The following is a 23,117-nucleotide window of genomic DNA, read 5'->3' on the forward strand; positions in this document are numbered from 1 at the left end:
CCCCCTCCGTATTAATTTAAACCCTCCCCAACAGGACCAGTAAACAATCCCCCTGGGACATTGCTCCCAGTCCTGCCCAGGTGTAGGCCATCCAGTTTGTATTGGTTCCACCTCCCCCAGAACTGGTTCCAATGCCTCAGGAATCTGAGGCCCTCTCTCAGCACCCGGCACAGGTAGCAATCCTGGGATTATTACCTTTGAGGTCCTACTTTTTAAATCTATCCTCATCCCACATTTTTTCTATATCATTGGTACCCACATATACCATGACAACTAGCTGTTCACCCTCCCTTTGCAGAATGCCCTACAGCTACTCTGAGACATCCCTGGCCCTTGCACCCGGGAGACAACACACCAACTGGGAGTCCCATTTGCAGCCACAGAAGCTCCTATCAGTTCCCCTTACCGTGGAATCCCCTACCACTATAGCTCTGCCACTCTTTTTTCTGCCCTCCTGTGCAGCAGAGCCACTCACAGTGCCTTCCCCTGATGAGCCAAAGTGGTATATCTGTTTTGGAGAGTCATGACCACAGGGGACTCCTGCACTACTTTCCTGCTACTGCTCTGTCTGTTGGTCACCCATTCCTTAGGCCTTTGAACAGTGGTGTGACCAACTCACTAAATGTGCTATCCACAACATTCTCAGCATTGCAGATGCTCCAAAGTGAATCCATGCACAGCTCTAGTACCATCATGTGGTCTTTCAAGAGCTGCAGCTGGACACACTTCCTGTGCACATCATCAAGGACATAGGCAGCCTCCCTGAGTTCCCACATTGTGTAGGAGGAGCAGGACACAGATCTGAGCTCACCTACCATGAGCAAGTTTTGGGGGAAAATAAAAAGAGAATAAGAACCTACCCTCCTCACTGAAGTCTGGTATTCACAGGTTGATATTCATTCCAAAAATAGCTATACCACTTGACCCCAACTTTTTATTAGCTGCTGATAATTAGCCAATCACCTATTAACTAACAATTAGCTGACTTACCTCTTAAATTCCTGCAAGTGAAACTCTTCTTGTTCTTCCTTTTATTGGTTGCTGTTAACCACCCAATGAACTATTAATGACTTGCAATTGTGCCCCTTTTAGACTCCTGCAAGGTGAAACTCACAAGCACACAGACTTGCCTCTTTTCAAATCTCCTGCTCCAAATTGAACTCCAAGTCCTGACTCCTACAAGTATGGACTTTGGTTTGAAAAATTACATTTTTGTGCTGGTTTGTCCTTGACTATAAAGTTCCAATTGGGCAGATTTCTTTCCCTGTGATTTTGCTTGTAAAATAATTCCAAACACTATAAGAATTTTCATTTATATAATGGAAAATGTCTCAAGCCATTTTTTTCTTCTAGGTCTTGTAGTATTAAATTTTTTCATTAGGTTCAAATATAAATGTTTCTGGCATTTGATAAATTTAGCACACCTGAATGACACTGTTGTTCAACTTTTGGAGGGAAAAATGTATCTGGAGGTAGGGGAGGTCCTGAATGAATATTTTGCTTCAGTATTCACCAGGGAGAGGGACTTGAATGTGAGGTTAGCATAAAACAGGCAAATATATTGGAACATATTGAGGTTAAGAAAGAAGCAGTGTTAGAGGTACTAATTGCATTAGGATAGATAAGTCCCCAGGGTCGGATAGGATATACCCCAGGTTACTATGGGAAGTGAGGGAAGAGATTGTTGGAGTGTTAATGATGACCTTTGAGTCCTCCCTTACCAGAGGAGTGAAGGGTGGCAAACATTGTTCAAGAAAGGTAAAAGGGATAATCCCAGGAATTATAGACTAGTGAGTCTTACATCAGTGGGGAGCAAACTACTGGAGTGGATTCTTAGGGACAGGATTTATGAGGTGGAGAAGCATAGTCTTATTAGGGATGGTCAGCATAGCTTTGTGAAGGGCAGGTCGTGCCTCACGAGCCTAACAGAGTATTTTTTGAGGAAGTGACAAGTCAAGTTGATGAAGGTAGTGCGGTGGATGTGGTATATATGGATTTTAGCAAGGCATTTGACAAGGTTCCTCATAATAGGCTCATCCAGAAAGTCATGAGGTTATGGGATCCATGGAAAATTGGCTGTGTGGTTTCGAAATTGCCTTGCCCACAGAAGGCAGAGGGTGGTTGTAGAAGGGGAGTATTCAACCTGGAGGTCAGTGAATAGTGGTCTTTTGCAGGGATTTGTTCTGGGACCCCTGCTCTTTGTGATTTTTATAAATGACTTGAATAAAGAAGTGGAAAGGTGGGTTGGTAAGGTTGCAGATGACACAAAGGTTGGTGGTGTGGTAGATTGTGCAGAAGGTTGTCGTAGGTTGCAACAGGATATATACAGGATGTGGAGCTGGACGGAGAAGTGGCAGATGGAGTTCAATCTGGAGAAGTGTGAAGTGATACACTTTGGAAGATCGAATTTGAAGGCAGAGTACATGGTTAATGGCAGGATTCTTAAGCAGTGTGGAGGAACAGAGAGATCTTTGGGTCCAAGTACATAGATCCCTCAAAATTGCCACGCAAGTTGATAGGGTGGTTAAGAAGGCATATTATGTGCTGGCCTTCATTATGCTCTTATGAATTGTGGATGCTAAATAGAATTTTCATTAAGATCAGCTGAGTTAGACTTGCTTCATAAGGAAATGAGGGATTAAGTGAGATACAAAAATGTGCCTTCTTATATTGTGATTTTGAATATACCGCAAGCATTATCATGTCCCAGAAGACAGAAGTTAGATTTGTTGAGGGCAAGGAGATGAAACAATTAGGTGTAGGAATTTAAACCTTCTGCAGCTGAACTGTTCTGCTTAAAATTCTTGGAAGACATTGAAATAATTTGGTTATATTGGAATTATGTATGCTTAAGTATGTAGTCATTACAAGTTCCCTGGATGTAAAACTATTAAGCCTTGCATATCGCACACTTAAAGTGAGATGCTGACAAATTTGTCAAAAATTGCTTGTAAAGTTAGAAGTCCATTAATCCAAATGCTTTGCATCGGCCTTGCTTGCAACATGTTTAGTTGAATAACATTGGACACTAAGTCATGGCTTCTCTTGCCAATGCTGTTGTATTGCATGCTATCATGTTGCAAACTAATGTTGATGGGTTTGCCGTGATTGACAGAAGACTTTTTATTCTGAGGTATAAATTTGTCTGCCTTTTCTTAGTCTTGAAACATTTGGCAAGTTTTCTCAGACTATTGCTATTTCTACTCTCAAATATGGAACAGGTAGCCATTTCTCCATAAGCATAGTAATAGTCACATAGGATTTGGTAACTTGTATATTCTGGGCATTTATTTGAATTTGCCTTCTTAAAAGATTTGATAATGCAAGTTTTATGTCAAAAGTCCCAAGGCAGTGTCCTACAAAATCTATGTCACACCCATTCTTAGCTTTGTCATCCCTCCAGTCACATGTACTGCACGATATTGCATGTGATGTTTTTGTTAAAACCGGTAATAAGTTAGAAGGGGAGAAAAACAAAGGAAAGATCTCTGATAGGATGGGAAGCAAGAGTGATTTAGATGAGAAGCAAGAGTGATTTAGATGAGAAGCATGATGATATGTAAAGTAAAGGAAGTGGTATTATGACAAGATTCTTTTGGGGTAAAAGAAACAAGAGACTTAAGTTTTAAATGGCAATAGTAAACACATTTTAATAGTTAAACCAATAGTAAAGCTAAGCTTGGAAAAACGAGAACAATGATTATGACTTAGAATATTTACAGTTTCTTTACCCATGGATGTTAACTGACCATCCAATTCTTTTTTTTTGTTAATGGATTATACTTTTGATTTTGGTATAATTTGCAAATTTCAAACAGCTCCCTTTATCCAGATTATTGGCATCTACAGTTTTGTAACCTCTGAACTTTGCTCTTTCCTTGCTCCTCATCTGTGCTTTGGTGTCTATTTTTTTATTTAATAATAATCTGCTAGGTGGCATGGAGCATTTTATTCCATAAGAAGCAAATATTAAAATTATTTTTAGGATAATTTTTCATTTTTTGATCAAATGTAATATTGCTAATTTTGCACTCAACTGCCTATGGAAAATATTGAAATACTTGGCTGCAAATGATTTTATATACAACCATTTGATATTCATGAAAAGGCTCTTCCTTACCATTTTAGTTCTCTCCATCTCAGAATTCCATATTGGACAGTTATCATTTATAAGTGGCATTGTGCTAAAATTTGAGTTTGCAGTTTTCTTTGGATTAATGCTCAGCTCATTTGTTGAGCAAAAATTAATATGCTGTTTTTCATGGTGATTTTAAAAAGTGGAAATGGAATCTCTGATTGGTTAGATACTTAATCTATGAATACATTCAATAGAATTAACACCAGGCTGGTAAGGATGTTTTCTTGCACATACAGGCCCCCCCCCCACCCCCCAAGCTTACGAGCTGTACATAAGTTGGGCATCCATACATATGACAGAGCATTTGGGAACAGGAGACTGGCGACTGGCGGGATGGATTTACCAGCTGCTGCAGGCAACTCTTCTTGATGCTAGTTGGAAATTTGCCACATCGAACCCAAGACATGAATACATTCCAGTTAACACGTTGATGTCCATTTTGTGAATCCTATCTAGTGACATGCTGTCCAGGACACCAGCAATGTCCTTTTTAAAAACCATCAATTGCATTTAAAAACTAATCTGCAGTAAAATGTTTTAAAAGATTGTTATTAATAGCCTGAGATAGGCTCAAGCTAAATTTATTAATATCAACTTCATTATTAAGAATGGCAAATCAAGATTTAAAATGCTTCTCCAGAGCACCTGTTACAACCAACCTCTACAGGCATCTTCTGCCATGTGGGAACTTGGTTTGTGGCCACATTGCTGACTTGCAAACTGTTTGGGTTATGAACAGTTCTTGGGAATGAAACCCTGCAGTGACCTGGGGAGGACCTGTACTTTGAAATTAAAAGTAGAATAAAACTTTAAAGTTGATGTTTCTTTAGTTGTAATCCCACAGCAAATCCCAGAATAATTAAATTTGGAATTAGGCAAAATCCTGGCAGTTTAGTGATCTGAATTCCATGCAAAGTGGAAATCTAATTCATGCTTTCTCAGTTTTAGACAATGTGGCCCTTTATTGATCATTTCAATCCTATTTGTGCTTAATATGCATCTTTGATTATTCTGGAGATTGTACAGTTGCCTTGTTGACGGATAAATTTGCTCAGCAGTTATACAAGTTAACTTCAGAGATGCAAATTACAGTCCAGCCTCGATATAATGTGTCTCATCATATCACAGTTTTGGATACGAATCTGGCATTATCTTGTCCCCCAAGACAGAAATTGGGTAACTGCTGATCTTACATACAACATTGGTGTTAAAGTTGTCCCTGCCATTGATGTAGTTGTATGGTAAAATGAATATTTAAAAAAAACCTAAATACTTTTTAAAAAGTGATTTTTCCAGCCTATTTCTTGAGCTTTAAAAAAATATTTCTTCAGTGTCTCATAACAGATCTTTGACACCATGCCATTGTTGTAATGCATTACAATGACATTACACCATCTTGTTCCATGGAGTAATGAAGTAAATTTTGCATTGCTAAATTAGCCTTTAGATGCTAGTCGCTGCTGAGTCTGGGTAGTTTAAGGTGTAATTAAAGATGCTATTGTTGCCACAGAGGATACCTGATTTAAAAAAAATTATTTTGCTAAGACAATTACAGTGTCAGTGACCTGGGTTCAATTCCGGCCATTGTCTGTAAGGAGTTTGTGCATTCTCCCCGTGTCTGCGTGAGTTTATGAATTAGGAAGTAGTGGGCATGCTGTCTTGGCACCGGAAGCGTGGTGACACTTACGGGCTGCCCCCAGAACACTGTGCAAAAAGATGCATTTCACTGTGTGTTTTGATGTACATGTAACTAACAAAGATATCTTGCTCTCATTCCATATTTAGGAAAGATTCAAACTCTTTAAATACAAGAGTTAATTACTAACACATGATAAATGCTTTTCTGCTTCAAAACCTTAACGAATGTTTAGTTTTATGTGAAACTAAAGTTTTATTTTATAAGTGCAGTTCACAATTGAGAGTATCCTGGTCTGGTTCTGCTTTCCAGGAAATGTGCCTGGATCTCTGTTTGTTAACCATGAAAAAGAGCCAATTTTGCAAGCCTGTCTACCACAGTCCATATTTTAAATGCAAATCTAGAAAGAACAGATACATTTTACACTAAAAGAAACCAAATATTGTAGCTTTTATTTAAAAACCCAGCAATTGTTTGTCCAAAAGTCCAGAATAATAAAATGTACTTGTGTTTTTGGTGTTCTCTATGATAGAAGTACCTCATTATGATTCAGAGCTTTACAACCCTGTGCTTGACATTTGTCATTTCATTTAAAGTTATACAGCTATAAAAAGATTGTATGGCTTTCTTTTTCACAACAATTTCTAAAGTAAATTTAATTTTGCTTATTAAATTTCAGTCCATGTAGTGAGTGGAGGCCATCTGCAATTTGGTAAGCAGTTCTGCCTAAAAAATTCAGTGATGTTTCCTCATCATAGTTAAGCTACTAGTTGTGTTGACCAATATAGTAATTCTCTACAAACCATTCAGTTGCAAGATTTCTTTTTGGAGTGGATGTGAGTAATGGCCTGGAAAGGTGAGAAGTGGCCTTTTCGGCAATGAGTTACAAACGGAATTGTGTAAGAAATTGATAACTTTGATACATCCTGATTGGAAGAGGATGCATAGTACCAATTATCTACACTTAGCAGAATGTAGATAACTCTTGTAAAGAATAAACAGGTTGCTGTTTTCGGAAACCAGCTTATTTAAAAAATTCATGGTTTGATGAGGGAAAATTTACAGTTGTCCTCATTAATACTCAGGAATGAGAGCTTTTTTTTAATGTAGCCTACACTTACAAGATGTTAGAGTAATTTTGAGATGACGTGGTTGACCATATTTAATTCTGATACTAAACCATTTTCTGTAAGTGAATTCTATCCTTAATTTATTTCCTCAGTACCGCATGACTACTTGATGCTGTGTAAACGTGCAGAGCTTTATGTAACTCTTGGAAAGTATGAGAAAGCACTTTGTGATGGAGATGTAGCATGTGCACTTAAACCACTAAAGGCACAGGTAATCCATTGTTTTCTCGAATGACATAAGAACTTGCATTTTTGAATGGCTGAATTGGCAATGTTCACACCATGTCTTTTTGTATCTGTTTTCCGGATAGGGGCATTTTTGGAAAGCTGAAGCTCTTGCTGAAATGGGTAGAATTGAAGAAGCTTTAAAGGAATATTTATACTGCCTTGCTCTGAGACCAGACTGGAAAGCTGTAAAACTAAAAGCACAAAAGGTAATTTATCCTTTGTGCCTGCAACTCCCCACCAAACTATTTGAACAACCATGCTCTTGGATGGCTATGGGCAAGCTAACTTTATTCTTAATTCCTTTCTAGCATGTGTGGCAAGTGACTTTTATTCACGGAGAGTGAAGTAGTGTTCTAAATGGTTTATCTAACTGGTTGGCTAAAAATTGCTGACCAGTCATTTGACAAATGGATAACTGTGACTGGGCATCCCAAAGCTTTCAAGTATCTACTTGTTTATTGAGCAACACACACAAAATGCTGGAGGAACTTAACAGGTCGGGCAGCATCTATGGAGGCAAATGAACAGTCGGCGTTTTGGGCCGAGACCCGTCATCAGCACTGGAAAGGAAGAGGGCAGAAGCCAGAATAAAAGGGGAGGGGGAGGAGCATGTGCTGGCAGGTGATAGGTGAGTCCAGGTGAGAGGGGGAAGGTAGGTAGGTGGGGGAGGGGGGTAAAAGGGAATGATGTGAAAAGCTGGGAGGTGACAGGTGGAAGAAGCAAAGGGCTGAAGAAGAAGGAATCTGATAGGAGAGGACAGTAGACCATGGAATAAAGGGAAGGAGGTGGGCAGGTTGTGAGGGCGGGGGAGGGGAAAGAGAAGCAGTAAGGGGGCTACAGTAATGAGGGAAAACAAAGGGGCATCTTCATTTCATAATTTGAGATATTTGCTTTCACTTCATCATAGATCTTATGTGATATTTTTGCACCTGTCGTGGAAAATATGGAGGACACTCTACTAACCAACATGCGAGTGCAGTCATCTTCTATAAGACCCAAGCCTACTTTTCTCAGCACTTTTAGTTCTGCATCAGTTGTAAAAGATGGTACAGTTGCTGGGTCTTTTGAGGTATGCATTAACTTTAAGTGTCTTAAGCATTTCTTTTTAAGTGCAAGACAGACTCATTAAGTTCAGACCAAACAACTGACCTGAAACTTGATTTCTGTGACAATCTGTTTTATTCTGGATCATAATCTTTGTTCAATCTATTTTATTCTTGGATCCTATTAGTTTAGCTTGTTAATTTGAAATGGGAAACTCCTAAATAATGTTACGTAAGGGGGAAAAGATGGATAGGTATAGGTTGGCCAAATAGAACATGTGATGGCTTGTGCAGTGACTAGCAGATAAAATCAACCTGAGTTTCAGCTTTATGGAAATTCATGGAACTTGAGAGTGGAGGTAAAACTTGAGTGTAAAATTCTACTGTACTTAGAAAATCTTGATAAACGGGATATTTCTTTTAAATTAATAGCATAGATGTAAAAGAATCTTGATGTACTGTTAATCAACCTGCTATCTAACACGTACTATATATATGTGAACACATGGAATGTCACCATGTGAATTATGTTCTTTCTCTCCTTGCCAGTCTTTGATCAAAGTGAACAAAATTATAGTCCAGGAACCAAATGAGTTGAATCAAACACTGAAAAAGTCCAAGATAACACTTGTTGAAAACTCTCTGCCCGTTGATGCAGCTCCATCTAGGCCAATTGATGACAGCAAAAAGAGAAAGCTATCAAATGAGACAGAGTTCTGTGAAAACTTCAAAAGACCCAACAAAGTGGCTAAAAAAGGTTTGATATTTTGAATTTTGTTTAATTGGCAATTGAAATTTTCAACACAAAATGACTATTTCTCCAGCCCTCACTGATGAATGGTGGTGATCATAACAGCATGATATGAACATTACCATTCAAGTGGAGTAGAAATGAAGTACACGATGATTGCAATATTTAAATTTTTTTCACATGATCTGATTTTTCATTTGCCTAAATTGAAATGAAGAAACATTTTTGTACCTCTTGAGCTGGTCAATATTTAATCTTACTAAAACTTGGCTCTAGAATAAAACTTGTATTTGTTCTTTTTTTTTAAAGAAAACATTCTTTTTCTCTTAACTTAGATGAACTTGCTCCGTTGACATTTAACAACGTCAAAGCTTCAGGGGAGATTCCTGAGAAGCTTGTGGATCCATCTGATTTTGAATGTTCTCTTTGTATGAGGTATTTAAATTTCAAATCTCTTCCAAATATCTGAATATTGAATTAATCAGATATTAGCTTTGTAAGCTGCATAAAAAGAAAAATTCACAATGTAATTTTAAAAATATTGTTAATTTGAGAATTTTCTGTGTAGACTACCTCTGTAACAGTGCTATTTTCTGTTTCAGGCCAAAAAAGCAGTTAGAGCGTTAACTAATTCTCTCAAGGACTTAATGTGCTAGGCACAGAGTATATTTTAAAATGAGTAAAGTGTAGCGACTCACCGTCCGAGCAAGCGAACCGGCTCGGCGGTCGGGTTGCGCGTTGTTGAAGCGGCGAGGCCCAAGATGGCGGTGGGCCTTCGTCTTCCCCGAGCGACAGGGAGAACCCACGCGCGGAAAAAGGTTTGATGACGTGGCGTATACGTCATTGCCATTTTGAGTGGGCTGGAACAGGGTCTCTTAACAGGCCCGCGCAAGGCAGGGAAAGTAAACCAGTTCTGTTCTGAAACTCTATGACTAGTGTCTTGTGTTCATTCCGCGGTAGCAGCCGCTACATTGGTGACCCCAACGATCCAAACGGATTTTGGACCTGCACAATGGACGACAACGCAGCATCCAACACAGTGGCACTCAAGCTGCCCACCTTTTGGACACTTTGTCCCAGCGTCTGGTTTCACCAGGCCGAAGCGCAATTCCGCCTTTGGCGGATCACCTCCGACTCCACAAAGTACTACCATGTGGTCAGCTCTCTGGACCAGGAGACAGCCGCCCAGGTCAGTGACTTCATCCAGTCTCCTCCGGAGGAGGATAAGTACCCGGCTTTCAAAGATCTTCTGATTTGGACCTTCGGCCTCTCCCGTCGTGAGCGCGCCACCCACCTGCTTCATCTCGATAGCCTGGGGGACAGATCCCCATTCGCCCTAATGAATGAAATGCTGGCATTGGCTGAGGGACACAAGCCCTGCTTAATGTTCGAACAGGCCTTCCTCGAACAACTACCCGATGACATTCACCTGCTGTTGGCCGACGCTGATTTCAGGAACCCGCGTGAGGTGGCTGCCCGGGCAGATGTCCTGTGGAAGGCCAAACACGAGCGCGGTTTGTCCGTCGGCCAAATCGCCAGGCCACGAGCCCAACGCCTGCCTAAACCAGTTCCAGCAACCGGGCGACCACCCCCTAGAAACACAGACGATGACAATGGCAACCAGCTGTGTTTCTACCATCAGAGGTGGAGCACAGAAGCCTGTCAATGCCGCCCACCCTGCAAGTCAGGGAAACGCCAGCGCCAGCCGCCACTAACCGCTACGGCGGCTTGCCACCGACAAAGCCTCCTATTTGTTCGGGACAAGCAGTCCGGGCTGCGTTTCCTCGTCGATACTGGAGCAGAGGTCAGTATTTTGCCCCCGACCGGACGTGACACTCGTAACAGGCAACAAGGTCCGGTACTCAATGTCGCAAACGGCACAACAATACAGACTTCTGGTACCCGTACACTTCAGTTCCAATTCGGCGGCAGCCATTTCACCTGGACCTTTATCCTTGCCACCGTTGCCCGACCACTCCTAGGAGCAGATTTCCTTCGGGCCCACAACCTGTTAGTCGACCTGCGGGGGAAACGGCTAGTCCACTCCAGAACCTTCCAGACCTACCCCCTGGGAGAAACCAGCCTACCAGCCCCGCGCTTGGACTCCATTTTCCTGTCAGGCAACGAGTTCACCAAGCTCTCAGCTGAATTCCTATCAGTTTTGGCACCTCAGTTTACGAATTCTATGCCCAAACACGGGGTGCAACACCACATCATTACCACAGGGCCACCCCTTCATGCCCGAGCACGACGACTACCTCCAGACAAGCTCCGCCTGGCAAAGGAAGAGTTCCGTCGCATGGAGGAGCTGGGGATTGTTCACAGGTCAGACAGCCCCTGGGCCTCCCCCCTGCACACGGTCCCCAAAGCCACCGACGAGTGGAGGCCCTGTGTCGACTATCGCAGGCTGAATGACGCCACCACCCCAGACCGCTACCCCATCCCTCACATCCAAGACTTCGCAGCCAACCTACATGGGGCCCGCATCTTCTCCAAGGTGGACCTCGTTCGGGGATACCACCGAATCCCGGTCCACCCGGATGACGTCCCCAAAACTGCGATTATCACCCCATTCGGCCTCTTCGAGTTCCTTCGAATGCCATTCGGCCTTAAGAACGCCGTGCAGACGTTCCAGCGGCTGATGGATATGGTAGGCCGAGACCTGGACTTCGTGTTCATTTACTTAAATGACATACTAATCGCCAGCCGTGAACGCCAAGAACACCTTTCCCACCTCTGCCAACTGTATTCCCGTCTCCGTGATTTCGGCCTCACGATCAACCCAGCCAAGTGCCAATTCAGGCTTGACTCTATCGATTTCCTCGGCCACAGAATCACCAGCGACAGAGCAACACCCCTACCTGCCAAGGTGGACGCTATCCGCCATTTTGCCCGCCCCAACATGGTCAAAGGCCTACAGGAATTCCTGGGGACGGTCAACTTTTACCATCGGTTCATCCCTGCAGCAGCCCATATCATGCGCCCTTTGTTCTCGCTGATGGCTGGTAAGGGCAAGGACATCGCCTGGAACGACGAGGCTGCGGCTGCCTTTGTTAAGGCCAAGGACGCCCTGGCAAACGCCACGATGCTCGTACACCCTAGGACAGACGTCCCAACCGCCCTCACGGTGGACGCATCCAACACCGCAGTTGGTGGGGTACTGGAACAACTAATCGAAGGCAGTTGGCAACCCTTGGCATTTTTCAGCAGGCACCTTAGACCATCCAAACTGAAATACAGCGTTTTTGATCGGGAACTTCTAGCGCTGTACCTGGTGGTCCGGCATTTCCGGTACTTTTTGGAAGGCAGGCCTTTCACCGTCTTCACTGACCATAAGCCTTTGTCCTTTGCCTTCTCCAAAGACTCTGATCCCTGGTCAGCTCATCAGCAGAGACATTTGTCCTACATTTCTGAATTCACAATGGATGTCCAACATGTCTCCGGGAAGGACAATGTCGTTGCTGACGCACTTTCCAGACCGACCATCCACAGCTTGTCCCTGGGTATCGACTACAAGGCCCTGGCTGATGCACAGCAAGCCGACGATGAACTGCCCAGCTACAAAACCGCAATCTCGGGCCTGCAGCTCCAAGATTTCTTAGTTGGTCCTGGTCAGCAGACCCTCCTTTGCGACATCGCAACAGGTCAACCCCGCCCTATAGTTCCTGCAGCCTGGCGGAAACGCGGTTTCGATTCGATACATGGGTTGGCGAAACCAGCAAGTTCATCTGGCATGGCCTGCGCAAACAGGTCAGGGAGTGGGCCAGGGCTTGTCAGCACTGCCAGACATCAAAAATCCAATGACACACCAAGGTCCCACCGCAGCAGTTCAAGCCTACCCGTAGAAGGTTCGTCCACATCCACGTCAACCTCGTAGGCCCTCTGCCGGTTTCAAGAGGGGCCTGGTACCTCCTCACCATCACGGACCGGTTCACGAGGTGGCCAGAGGCAACCCCTCTATCTGACATCACGACTGATTCCTGTGCCCGGGTGCTGCTCACAACTTGGATCTCACGTTTTGGTGTTCCAGCCCACATCACTTCAGACAGAGGCACCCAATTTACCTCTAGCCTCTGGTCTGCATTAGCGAACATGCTAGGGACGCAGCTGCACACCACCACGGCCTACCACCCTCAATCAAACAGGTTAGTGGAACGTTTCCACTGCCATCTGAAATCAGCCCTGATGGCCCGCCTGAAGGGTCCTAACTGGGTCGACGAACTGCCTTGGGTCCTGCTCGGCATACACACTGCCCCCAAAGAAGACCTCCACGCTTCGTCAGCTGAACCCGTGTATGGAGCGCCCCTGGTCGTCCCAGGGGATTTCATACCCTCCCTTCGGGACCAAGGGGAGCAACCCACGGCAGTCCTGCAAAGACTGCACGAGAGGCTCGGCAACTTGGCCCCGATTCCCACTTCGCGGCACGGTCAAACCCCGTCCTGTAAGCCCAAAGAACTACGAGACTGTAGGTTTGTTTTCGTTCACAGGGGCACACCTTGGGCACCGTTGCAACGACCACATGAGGGGCCGTTCCAAGTCATCAGGAATAACGGGTCCATCTTTATTTTGGACATTGGGGGCAAAGAACAGGTCTTCACGACAGACCGCCTCAAACCGGCCCATTTAGATCTACAACAACCAGTCGAGGTTCCAGCACCATGATGCAGAGGCCGACCTAAGCAGTGGCTAACACAGCCCACGGACTTTGGGGACCGTATCGCCGGTTCTGGGGGGGGGGGGGGGGGTTGTGTAGCGACTCACCGTCTGAGCAAGCGAACCGGCTCGGCGGTCAGGTCGCGCGTCATTGAAGCGGCGAGGCCCAAGATGGCGGTGGGCCTTCGTCTTCCCCGAGCGACAGGGAGAACCCGCGCACGGGAAAGGTTTGATGACGTGGCATATACGTCATTGCCGTTTTGAGTGGGCGGGAACAGGCTCTCTTAAAAGGCCCGCGCAAGGCGGGAAAATAAACCAGTTCTGTTTTGAAACTCTACGACTAGTGTCTTGTGTTCATTCCGCGGTAGCGACCGCTACAAAAGGAACATTACAAAAAAGATGTAGATTTAATGCTGACACAAGAAACTGCAGATGCTGGAATTTGGAGCAAAAAACGAGCTGATGAGGAACTTAGCTGGTCAGGCAGCAGCTGTGGGAGGAAATGAACAGTCCCCATTGCCACCCTGACCATTCTTTCCTCTTCCGCCTCCACTGCCAGGGTGAGGCTAAACACAAATTAGAGGAACAGCACCTCATGTTCCACCTGACTAATGAGAGCATAGCATTGAGAACCCACTCTGTTATTTTCAGTTAATCCATTATTCACCTTCTCATTTCATGATCTTAAATCAATTTACCTCCTATGTAGAATGTAATTTTTTAAAACAAAAGATTATGTTGTATGTATGTGTACTTATGAGCAATAAAGTAATGGAGCCATTTATACCTGTATAAAATGTGTTTTTTTTTCCCCCACAGATTGTTCTATGAACCTGTCACCACTTCCTGTGGGCACACCTTCTGTTTACGGTGTTTAGAACGCTGCCTGGATCATAATTCCAGATGCCCACTTTGTAAAGAAAATGTTGCTGAGGTTGGTGTTCAAAATTCAATAATACTTAGTATTTTGAAAGGAACAAAATTGTATTGTACTGGTTGTGGTTCCATTAATTTTAATGAGGAGTTAAAGAATTTTATCTGCTGCTACTTCCATTTGTACACCATGGTAATGGGTAAGAAAACAATTGAAAGAACTTTTGGAATAAATAACTAGTATATTTACACTCCCAATAAATGCACATACAACTTGCATGTGTATATTTACACCTGGTACTTCATATTTTTATTTGACACTGAGCCTCAAAAAGAGAAATCGGGGCCTCTTACAAAAGGTTGGTTGAAGAGATATTAAGGTCAGAGATGCGGAGATTTGGAAGGAATTCCAGAGTTTGGCATCACTGAAATTACAACCACCAGCGCAGGACTAATCACAGTTTGGGGATGATTGAATGGCCAAGATTGGAGGAGGGATAATCTCTGAGAGTTGTAGGGCTGGAGGAAACTAGAAATGAGGATGAAGAAATCTTTGTAAGATGGCTGAAGTAAAATAAACGTGTTTGCAGTCTAGGTGTTATACTTAACCTAGTAATTGAGTTTTAGACCACACATCCCTGCCATTGTTAAGACCACCAATGTCACCCAACTTCACCCTTAGCTCATTTGCTGTGGAAATCCTCATCCATACCTTTGTTATTTCTAGATTTGATGATTCCAATCCAATCTTGGCCGGCCTTGTCCTATTGGCCATTAACTTGAAATGACTCAGAAAAATCTACCAGTGACTTAACTCTCATTAGTTCATATTCACCTAGCATCCTAGGTTTCTGGCCAGCATTGTCTTTAGGTTCTAAAGCAACACCTTCATTCAAAACTTCTCCCCTTTTTGATCTCAAATCCTTCCATGGTAAATGTTGATACATTTGCATGAAAATAGTATTTGGTAGAATTTCACCATTAATTGTAAATTTCACTGTCCTTGTAAATGTAATTTTTTTGCATTGCCAGACATCAGTTCTCCTTTAATTCTGCCCTCTTAATTGTTCCCAAATTTAATTGTCCCAACATTGGCAGAGTCTTTATAACAGGAAAAATGAGCAGGTTTCTGAGGATTCGGATCAATGAGGGAGAAAGAACACTTCAAAGGTGCAACAGAGTATTTTATTAAAGTGTAATAAGTAATATAAAAGATTAACAAACAACAAGTCTAAGATACAATATAGAAAAATCAAAAATAACAAGTTTCACGCCCTTCTGCTCGTTGAGGACTCCGGTTTACGACGGCTTGTCTGGAGAATCTCGAGAGGGTCCTTAGCACCAATCGTGATTCCGGTCTGAGGAGAAGTCTGATGAGCTTGCTCACTATTCACACTTATATAATCAAAAACCCACGCCTTTTTTCCCTAATCTACACATACTAGTCAGCTATAACTCTAAAACTAATCATTATTCTTAATGATAGGCAAGTTTTTACATTGTCAACTGAACCAATCTCACTCGCCTCTGAAAAACAAGTTTACCTTATCATATCACAACCCTTTAAGTCTTACATCTGCAAGTTTCAAGGCCTCATGGCCCCATGAATCAAGGCCTTATATTTTACTTATCTTTCCAATTAACATGCCTGCTCATTGTGAGGACTGTGAGCAGACAACTCCATTTTGAGTAAAAAGATCTTGTCTTTAACCCTCTTGTTGCAGTCTTAAGCAGCGAAGGTGCTATGCTTTCCCTTTCCAAATCTCTCCTCATCTATCTTTATGATGCTTTGTAAGACTTTCCTCTGTTGCCTAGCTTTTAGCCACTTGCCCTTGTATTCCCCTATTTGGTTCAGCATTAGGTTTTATTTGATAATGCTCCTGTATGTTAGGATGCTTACTACAGTGGCAGTGCTGTAAATTGCAGTGTATGGACCAGATATTTAAATCAGTCCTGATCACATGCTCTTGAAGACCTTTGCATATTTGGAAGATTGCAGTGATCAAACATGGTTTGAAAAAGTATTTTGAAGATGGGAAATGGAAGTGAGTTTTTTTTTAAGCTGAAACCTTCAACTCTTAATGTCAATCTTGATGATAACTAGAAATGTTGGTAGACATGACTTTGTATGCATTTGCCAGCTGACTTGTTAAAGATCAAAATAATACCTGATCTGAACTATTTCAACAGTCACACCAAGCACTAAATGACCTTCAGGATTGTGCATGTTTTTCGAGGGGGTTTTCTGTGTAACATTTTTAAAGTAAACATTATATTATCTTAGATAAAACAGTAACTTTTTGCTTTTTGCTACAGTATTTGGTAACGAGGGCTTTTGGTAAGACGTTCTTGATAGAAGAACTGATTGTTTGTTACCTGCCTGAAGAATTAAAGGAGAGAAAGAAGTTTCATGAAGAAGAAATGAAAGAGCTGTCCAAGTATGTGAAACTTAATATCTGGCCTGGAACATTGGGTCAAAAGTGTGTGTTGTATTATTTTTGCCCTTTTATGTGGGTTTAAAATTAAAATATAACCTCTAAACACATTCCAGCAGCAATGGTGCAGAGATTCTAGGAAATGTACCATTAGTTCTGTTAACTCATAATTTGCTGAGACCTCTGCACAACTCAGAGGAAACCCTTGCCTCAAGGCAGTGGCAACTGTGAACTTTATAGAACATAGAACAGTACAGCACAGAACAAGCCCTTCAGCCCACAATGTTGTGCCGACATAAGCTGATCCCTCCTACCTACAGAATGCCCATATCTCTCCATCTTCCTCTCATTCATGTGCCCATCCAAGCCCCTCTTAAAATCCCCTAATGTGTTTGCCTCCACCCCCTTATCAGGCAATGCATTCCAGGCATCTGCCACTCTCTGAGTAAAAAAACTTGCCCCTTACATCTCTTCTGAAACGACCCCCTCTCACCTCAAATGCATACCTTCTGATATTGGATCGCTTTCTAAGTGCTTGCTATTTTAATAATTGGTGCCACATAAAACAATGCTGGCCGTCTCCAGAATGGCAATAGAGACCTCAGTCAATCGTGTACTTAATTGCTTAACAGTAAGATAACTAACTATTGTTTTGATCTGTGCTGCTCTGCTTTGAGCTTTTATTGATACCCAGAAAGAGTTTTATCAATAATGAAATTTAACATTGTTGCAAGTTTAAAAGAATCCTTGAGCGTAGCATTTTTTGACTTTGAGGAATTTTGCTGAAGTCTTAAATCTTGATTGAGTAATGATTTTGGTAGGCAAGCATTTGCCTTTACCTTTTCTCTCCTGCTTAACGAATAACCTTAGTGGGATGAAACCTGTCATTCTTTCCCAGTCTGGCCTATACCAGGTTAGTGGGCCTTAATCCTCTTGAAGTTAGAAGGCAATTAGGAACGTATAATAAATGTTAATATTGCTAGAGATGTCTGCATCCAGTGAATGAATAAAAAAAGAATTAGATGGAGCTTGCTCAGTGATGCAAGGCAAGAGGGAAGTTTCTTGTAGGTTAGTGGCAAGTATGGATGACTAGCCATTGACACAAGTTTTTGGGACATTATCTGATTAACACGACAAAGAAATGTAAAACTGTAAAAATCAGTTGAAGATGTCTCCTCCGAACTTCACCAAAGGCTGTTAAGACACGGAAGTGGTGCTAGAAGATTGGAGGATTGCAACAGTTACATCCCAGTTCAGGGGAAAAAAGGGAGTGAAGCCATCAAATCTCACAAAAAGATAATTGGGACCAGGATTGATTGTGAAGGACATGACTCAATAAATACAATCAGCATGGATCTATTAAAAGCAAATAACAAATAGGTCATCAAGTGGAATATGTGACATCAACAACTTGCCATTTGTTTGTTGCGCTTTAACGGGAAGTGCTATTGTCAAATGTAGCAGCAAAGCACAAGAAGCAAAATTACTTAACTGATAGGTTTTGATGTTGCTTCAAGTAGTACTATAAAGGCAACTGGAGCAGATGGCCCTTCCAGATAAAAACACTGAGTAATCTCATTGAAGAATGTAGAGAATTAATGCTGTCTGATTTGATTTTTACATTAAATTACATGTATCTTATAGGATTTAGTACTAAGATGTATAATATAGAAATCGTGTGGTATAATTGCAAGCCGATTTAAGGTCCTTAGAGTTCTTTGCATGCCATTTAGTAGGAGAAATATTGCAAATTAAGGATATAGAGCAGGATTCTGACTGCATTCGGTAAATAAGTGAGGCTCTAAAAATTCCTATCAGATGTTATAGGAATTGAAAATGTTAAAAGAATGGGGTAGATAGAAGCAGATCGTTTTCAGTTATTCAGGGTTCAAGTACAGATGGCTCTAAGTGACAGAGGTTCATGCAGTGATCCGAAGGTAATTTAAGAATTTACTTCTGGAATTAAATGGTCAAAGCAAAATTTCAGCATTAAAGTTGGCAGGGGTAAGAAGCATGGTGAAATTCCAAAGGAATTATGGAAACAAAGTGGGTAAATGTGTGCTTTTTTTCTTGGAGACCATCTGGTGTAGAATTCATTCTAATGCTCAGTTAAATGTTAAAACTCCTTTTAAAAGATGGCTGCACTTTAACACATGCAATTAAGAACTGAGTTTCCAACTACTGTCAGTCACTGAATCGCCAGTAGCATTACTTTGACCATTTTTCCCCAACATTTCTACAAACAATTAAACCACCAAAGGAGCAAGTGAACATTGAGCGAATGCATATTTATTTACTTTTGTAGCCTCACTGAAGATGTTCCGATTTTTGTCTGCACCATGAGCTTCCCAACTATTCCATGTCCTCTTCATGTTTTTGAACCACGTTATCGACTCATGATTCGCAGGTGTATGGAAACTGGCACCAAGCAATTTGGAATGTGCATTGGAAATGAGCTTAAAGGGTATGTGCGAAGATAACCTGAATATGTATACCGTACCAGTGCCATCCTTGGCTCAGTGGTATCACTTTTGAGTTTGCATACAAATGGATCAAGGGCCATTTCAGAAAATGACTTCTGAGACTGGAAATTCCTCCTGCATTTCTTTGAACAGTGACCAGCATTTAACACAGAAGCAATGTAGATCGCATGTTAATTTAACTTTTGTGACCTTGCTCTCTGCAGATTGGCAGCTGCATCTGCTAACATCTTAACAATGATTACACTTCAGAAATAATTTGTTAGGTGCAAAGTGATTTTTGAATGTACTAAATGTGAAGAATACTTTGTCTCACCTTGCCAAAATAACACACTTTTGAGTGTTCTTTACATTTAGCACTTTTGAGTGATATTATTTTGGTATGGTCTTAGCCAAACAGATTGTTTTGATAGAGCAAGTTTTGTGATGCTTTGCATATTTAGTTTATTAAAAATTGATTGACTACAACTGTAATGTAATGGGTAGTAGATTTTAAAAAATATATGCTTGAAATTTTAACAAGATATTTTGACTCCTTTCCCATCACAAGCCAAAGTAGAGGAAGCTTGTGAACCAGTTCATTGTGGGGGAAGTTTGAGCTGAACCAATATAAAAGCAGTGGGTAAAGAGTTACTCTTGCAGTAAGAAATGGCTGGCATAATTAGAGGAGGAAATGTTAAAACCACGCTAACAATTATTGACCCAAAATAAATTATATTGATAGCAGTATTTTTGTGGTGGGATAGGCGAGGGGCTGATAGGAGAGCTACCAATGAGGAAATGGTAGCATCAGGTAGATGCTGGAAAACTTCATTAGTGGGAATTTTAAAGCAAAGTTGTTATAATCTGTTGAAAGTGTAAAGGGAAAGTATGACCATAACAGTTAAAAGTTAGGAAGGAAACTAAAGAACAGATTTCAAAGATGGAAGGAATACAGAGTGGCTGAATACCAGTATATGGATTGAAGGAAAGTATAGATACAGCCCCAATAATATTTAATGAGGGGTTACTGAAATTGAGTACAGTAGAGTTATGTGATCCTTGCTCGTTATGTGATCCATTCTCATGCTGGTATGATAGCTCAACCATTTGGAATGTATTGTTGAGAAAAAAATATGGACTTGGAAATGATTGGCTTTTGAGTACAAAAGGAAATTAAGTTTTAGATAGGTTACATGGCATGCATGATGCAAGTGCTATATTGACTATTTTAAATTGAGATTATGCAGTCTTTAGTTCCTGGCTCCACCACCCCAAGACTTATTTCCCCATAATGTTCAATGCGATAGGAGTATTTTTCTTTCTCCACCTTTCATGTTCCTAAACTAACATCCAACAGGTGTCCCATTATTGTTTGCAATAAATTATGCCAAGCAATGCTGTTCTACGTTTGTGTGCTTTTTTTTGTTCAGGTTTGCTGATTATGGCTGCATGCTGGAAATCAGGGATGTGAAGTTTTTTCCTGATGGTCGTTCTGTAGTTGATACTGTTGGCAAGCGTCGATTTAAAGTTTTACACCATGGCCAGCGAGATGGTTATAATACTGCTAATATTGAATATCTGGAAGACAAGCAGGTAAATGTCAGAAGATTTATGTAAAATGTTCTCTTTCCTGGGCCTTACTTTAGCAATCAACGTTTCAATGCCACAACAAAAAGAAATGTTTTTTTTCCAAGTCTCAGTTAGTCCATGCTCCTGAAAGCAGTTTATGGAAAAGGGTGATGGTAATGTTTTTCGTTTAGTTCGATTTCTGAAGTAATTTGGTTGAGCAATGGAGTTTTTATTATTTTGCATGGGAGATTGGTCCATCCCATCATCAGATAGTGGTTTGCATCACTGAACTAGCTTCAGCAAAGTGCTGCAGGCCGGAGAACATGTTGCCAAAGGTGACCATATGATCATACATAAAAATTAGGAGCAGGATTTGGCCACTCAGCCCCTCAAGCCTGTTCACCCATCTTAGGAGATCATGGCTGACCTGACTATAACTTCAAGTCCATATTCCCTTCAACCCACAGTAACCTTTCACCACCTTTGCTTATCAAGTACCTACCTCTATCCCTGTCTTTAAAATCATTTAAAGGCTCTGCTTCCGTTTCCTTTTGAGGAAGAGTGTTCCAAACATTCACAACTCTCTCTCAGTGAAAATTTTGCCTCATCTCTGAAATAATTGGGCAAACCCTCATTTTTAAACAGGCATTCCAAGTTCTAGATTCTCCCACAAGAGGAAACATCCTCTCCACATCCACTTTCCTAAGACATCTCAGGTTCCTTTTTGTTTCAGTGTCCCCCTCTTGCTCTTCTAAATTCCAGTGGATACAAAGCCTGTCAACCTCTCCTCATAAGCCTACGTACCCATTCCAAGTATTAGCGTGGTAAACCTGAGCTACTTCCAGTGTATTAAATCCTTCCTTGAGGAGGCTAAAACTGTCATATTACTCCAGGTATGGCCTCTCCAATGTGCTATATAACTGAAGCATAACCTCCCTACTTTTCAAATCCTCTAGCAATAAATGATAACATTCTCTTAGCTTTCTTAATTATTTGCTGTGTCTGCATACTAGCTCTTTGCAAATCATATACTAGGACAGCCAGATCCTTCTGCATCTTGAAGTTCTGCAATCTCGCACCATTTTGATAATATACTTTTTTTATTTTTTTACCAAATTACACAATTTTGTATTTTCTAATATTTTCCTGATCTTTGCCTGCTCACTTAATCTATCTCTATCCCTTTTGTAGCTTCCTTATTTCCTCTTCACATCTTACTCTATCATCAGCAAATTTCATAACTATAGTTTTAGATGTCTTCATCCAAGTAATTTATACATACTATAAACTGAGGCCCCAGCACCAATCTCTCTGGCACATGTTATGTTTAGTCTACCAGAAAACAACCCACATATATCTACGGAGACATAAACCCTTTCCAGTCCTGATGAAGGGTCTTGGCCCGAAACGTCGACTGTTAATTTCCCTCTATGGATAATGCTTGACCTGCTGAGTTCCTCCAGCACTTTTTGTGTATTGCTCCAGATTCCAGCATCTGCAGAATTTTTTGTGTCTCCATATATGTCTATTCGCTTTTTCCTGTTAATCAGACGATTTTCTGTTAACGCTCGTGCATTACCTCTTACCCATGAGCTTTTATTTACCACAATCTTTGATCCAGCATCTTATCAAATGCTTTCTATAAATCTAAACTTTCAGGTCCTCATTATCCACAACATGAGTTGCCCAGGTTCACAGCTGATGTATAAATTTGAACTTGTCTTTTCAGATACACCATTGTTAACTTGTGGCCTGAAGCCATCCCAATTTAAAAAAAGACAATGCCCAATTTAACAGTGGAGTCTTGCATGTGAAAATGCCTACACATGGATAGTATAGAACAGGCCCTGCCCAGAAACCAGTTGAATAATAAAAAATGTTCAAAAGTCTGGTATCAAGTTTGTCAAGAACTTTGAATGCTTTTTAATGTCCCAAACACTTAAGCTATCAACAAGCATTGAATTGAATAAATCTTTTGTTTTAATTAAAATTGAGTAATTAAACATTTAATCAGACTCAATTGAAGAATGTAAATTGATACTTTTTCATCTTCCCTTTAGTAAATTAAATATTCCATCTGAAATGTTGAAAATATTTATTAGTGATTGTGTGGCTAAGAAAATTAATAGAATTTTTTGATCTGGAGACTTGGTTTTGTGGATTAGGCCTGAACCAGGAAGACTTTAAGGATGAGTTTAA

General features: G+C 41.4%; 2 protein-coding genes across 3 annotated transcripts in view; one reads left to right on the top strand and one right to left on the bottom strand.

Moving 5' to 3' along the window:
• The window catches only part of pdcl3 (phosducin-like 3), a 250,137-nt gene that overhangs the window by 138,880 nt on the left and 88,140 nt on the right, over positions 1-23,117 (bottom strand). The gene's annotated exons all lie outside the window — the stretch shown is intronic.
• Positions 1-23,117, top strand: part of lonrf2 (LON peptidase N-terminal domain and ring finger 2) — a 36,138-nt gene that overhangs the window by 7,309 nt on the left and 5,712 nt on the right. The window contains exons 2-10 of one of the 2 annotated variants that reach the window (XM_052026767.1): positions 6,997-7,115; positions 7,216-7,338; positions 8,040-8,201; positions 8,725-8,932; positions 9,262-9,361; positions 14,399-14,513; positions 16,769-16,890; positions 19,193-19,351; positions 20,780-20,942. In XM_052026767.1, the coding sequence (XP_051882727.1) occupies positions 6,997-7,115; positions 7,216-7,338; positions 8,040-8,201; positions 8,725-8,932; positions 9,262-9,361; positions 14,399-14,513; positions 16,769-16,890; positions 19,193-19,351; positions 20,780-20,942 (1,271 nt within the window). The remainder of the gene's footprint in view (positions 1-6,996; positions 7,116-7,215; positions 7,339-8,039; positions 8,202-8,724; positions 8,933-9,261; positions 9,362-14,398; positions 14,514-16,768; positions 16,891-19,192; positions 19,352-20,779; positions 20,943-23,117) is intronic. The other variant, XM_052026768.1, reaches the window with a different exon arrangement.

The sequence above is a fragment of the Pristis pectinata genome, chromosome 11 (assembly GCF_009764475.1).
Source record: "Pristis pectinata isolate sPriPec2 chromosome 11, sPriPec2.1.pri, whole genome shotgun sequence".
NCBI lineage: Eukaryota > Metazoa > Chordata > Chondrichthyes > Rhinopristiformes > Pristidae > Pristis > Pristis pectinata.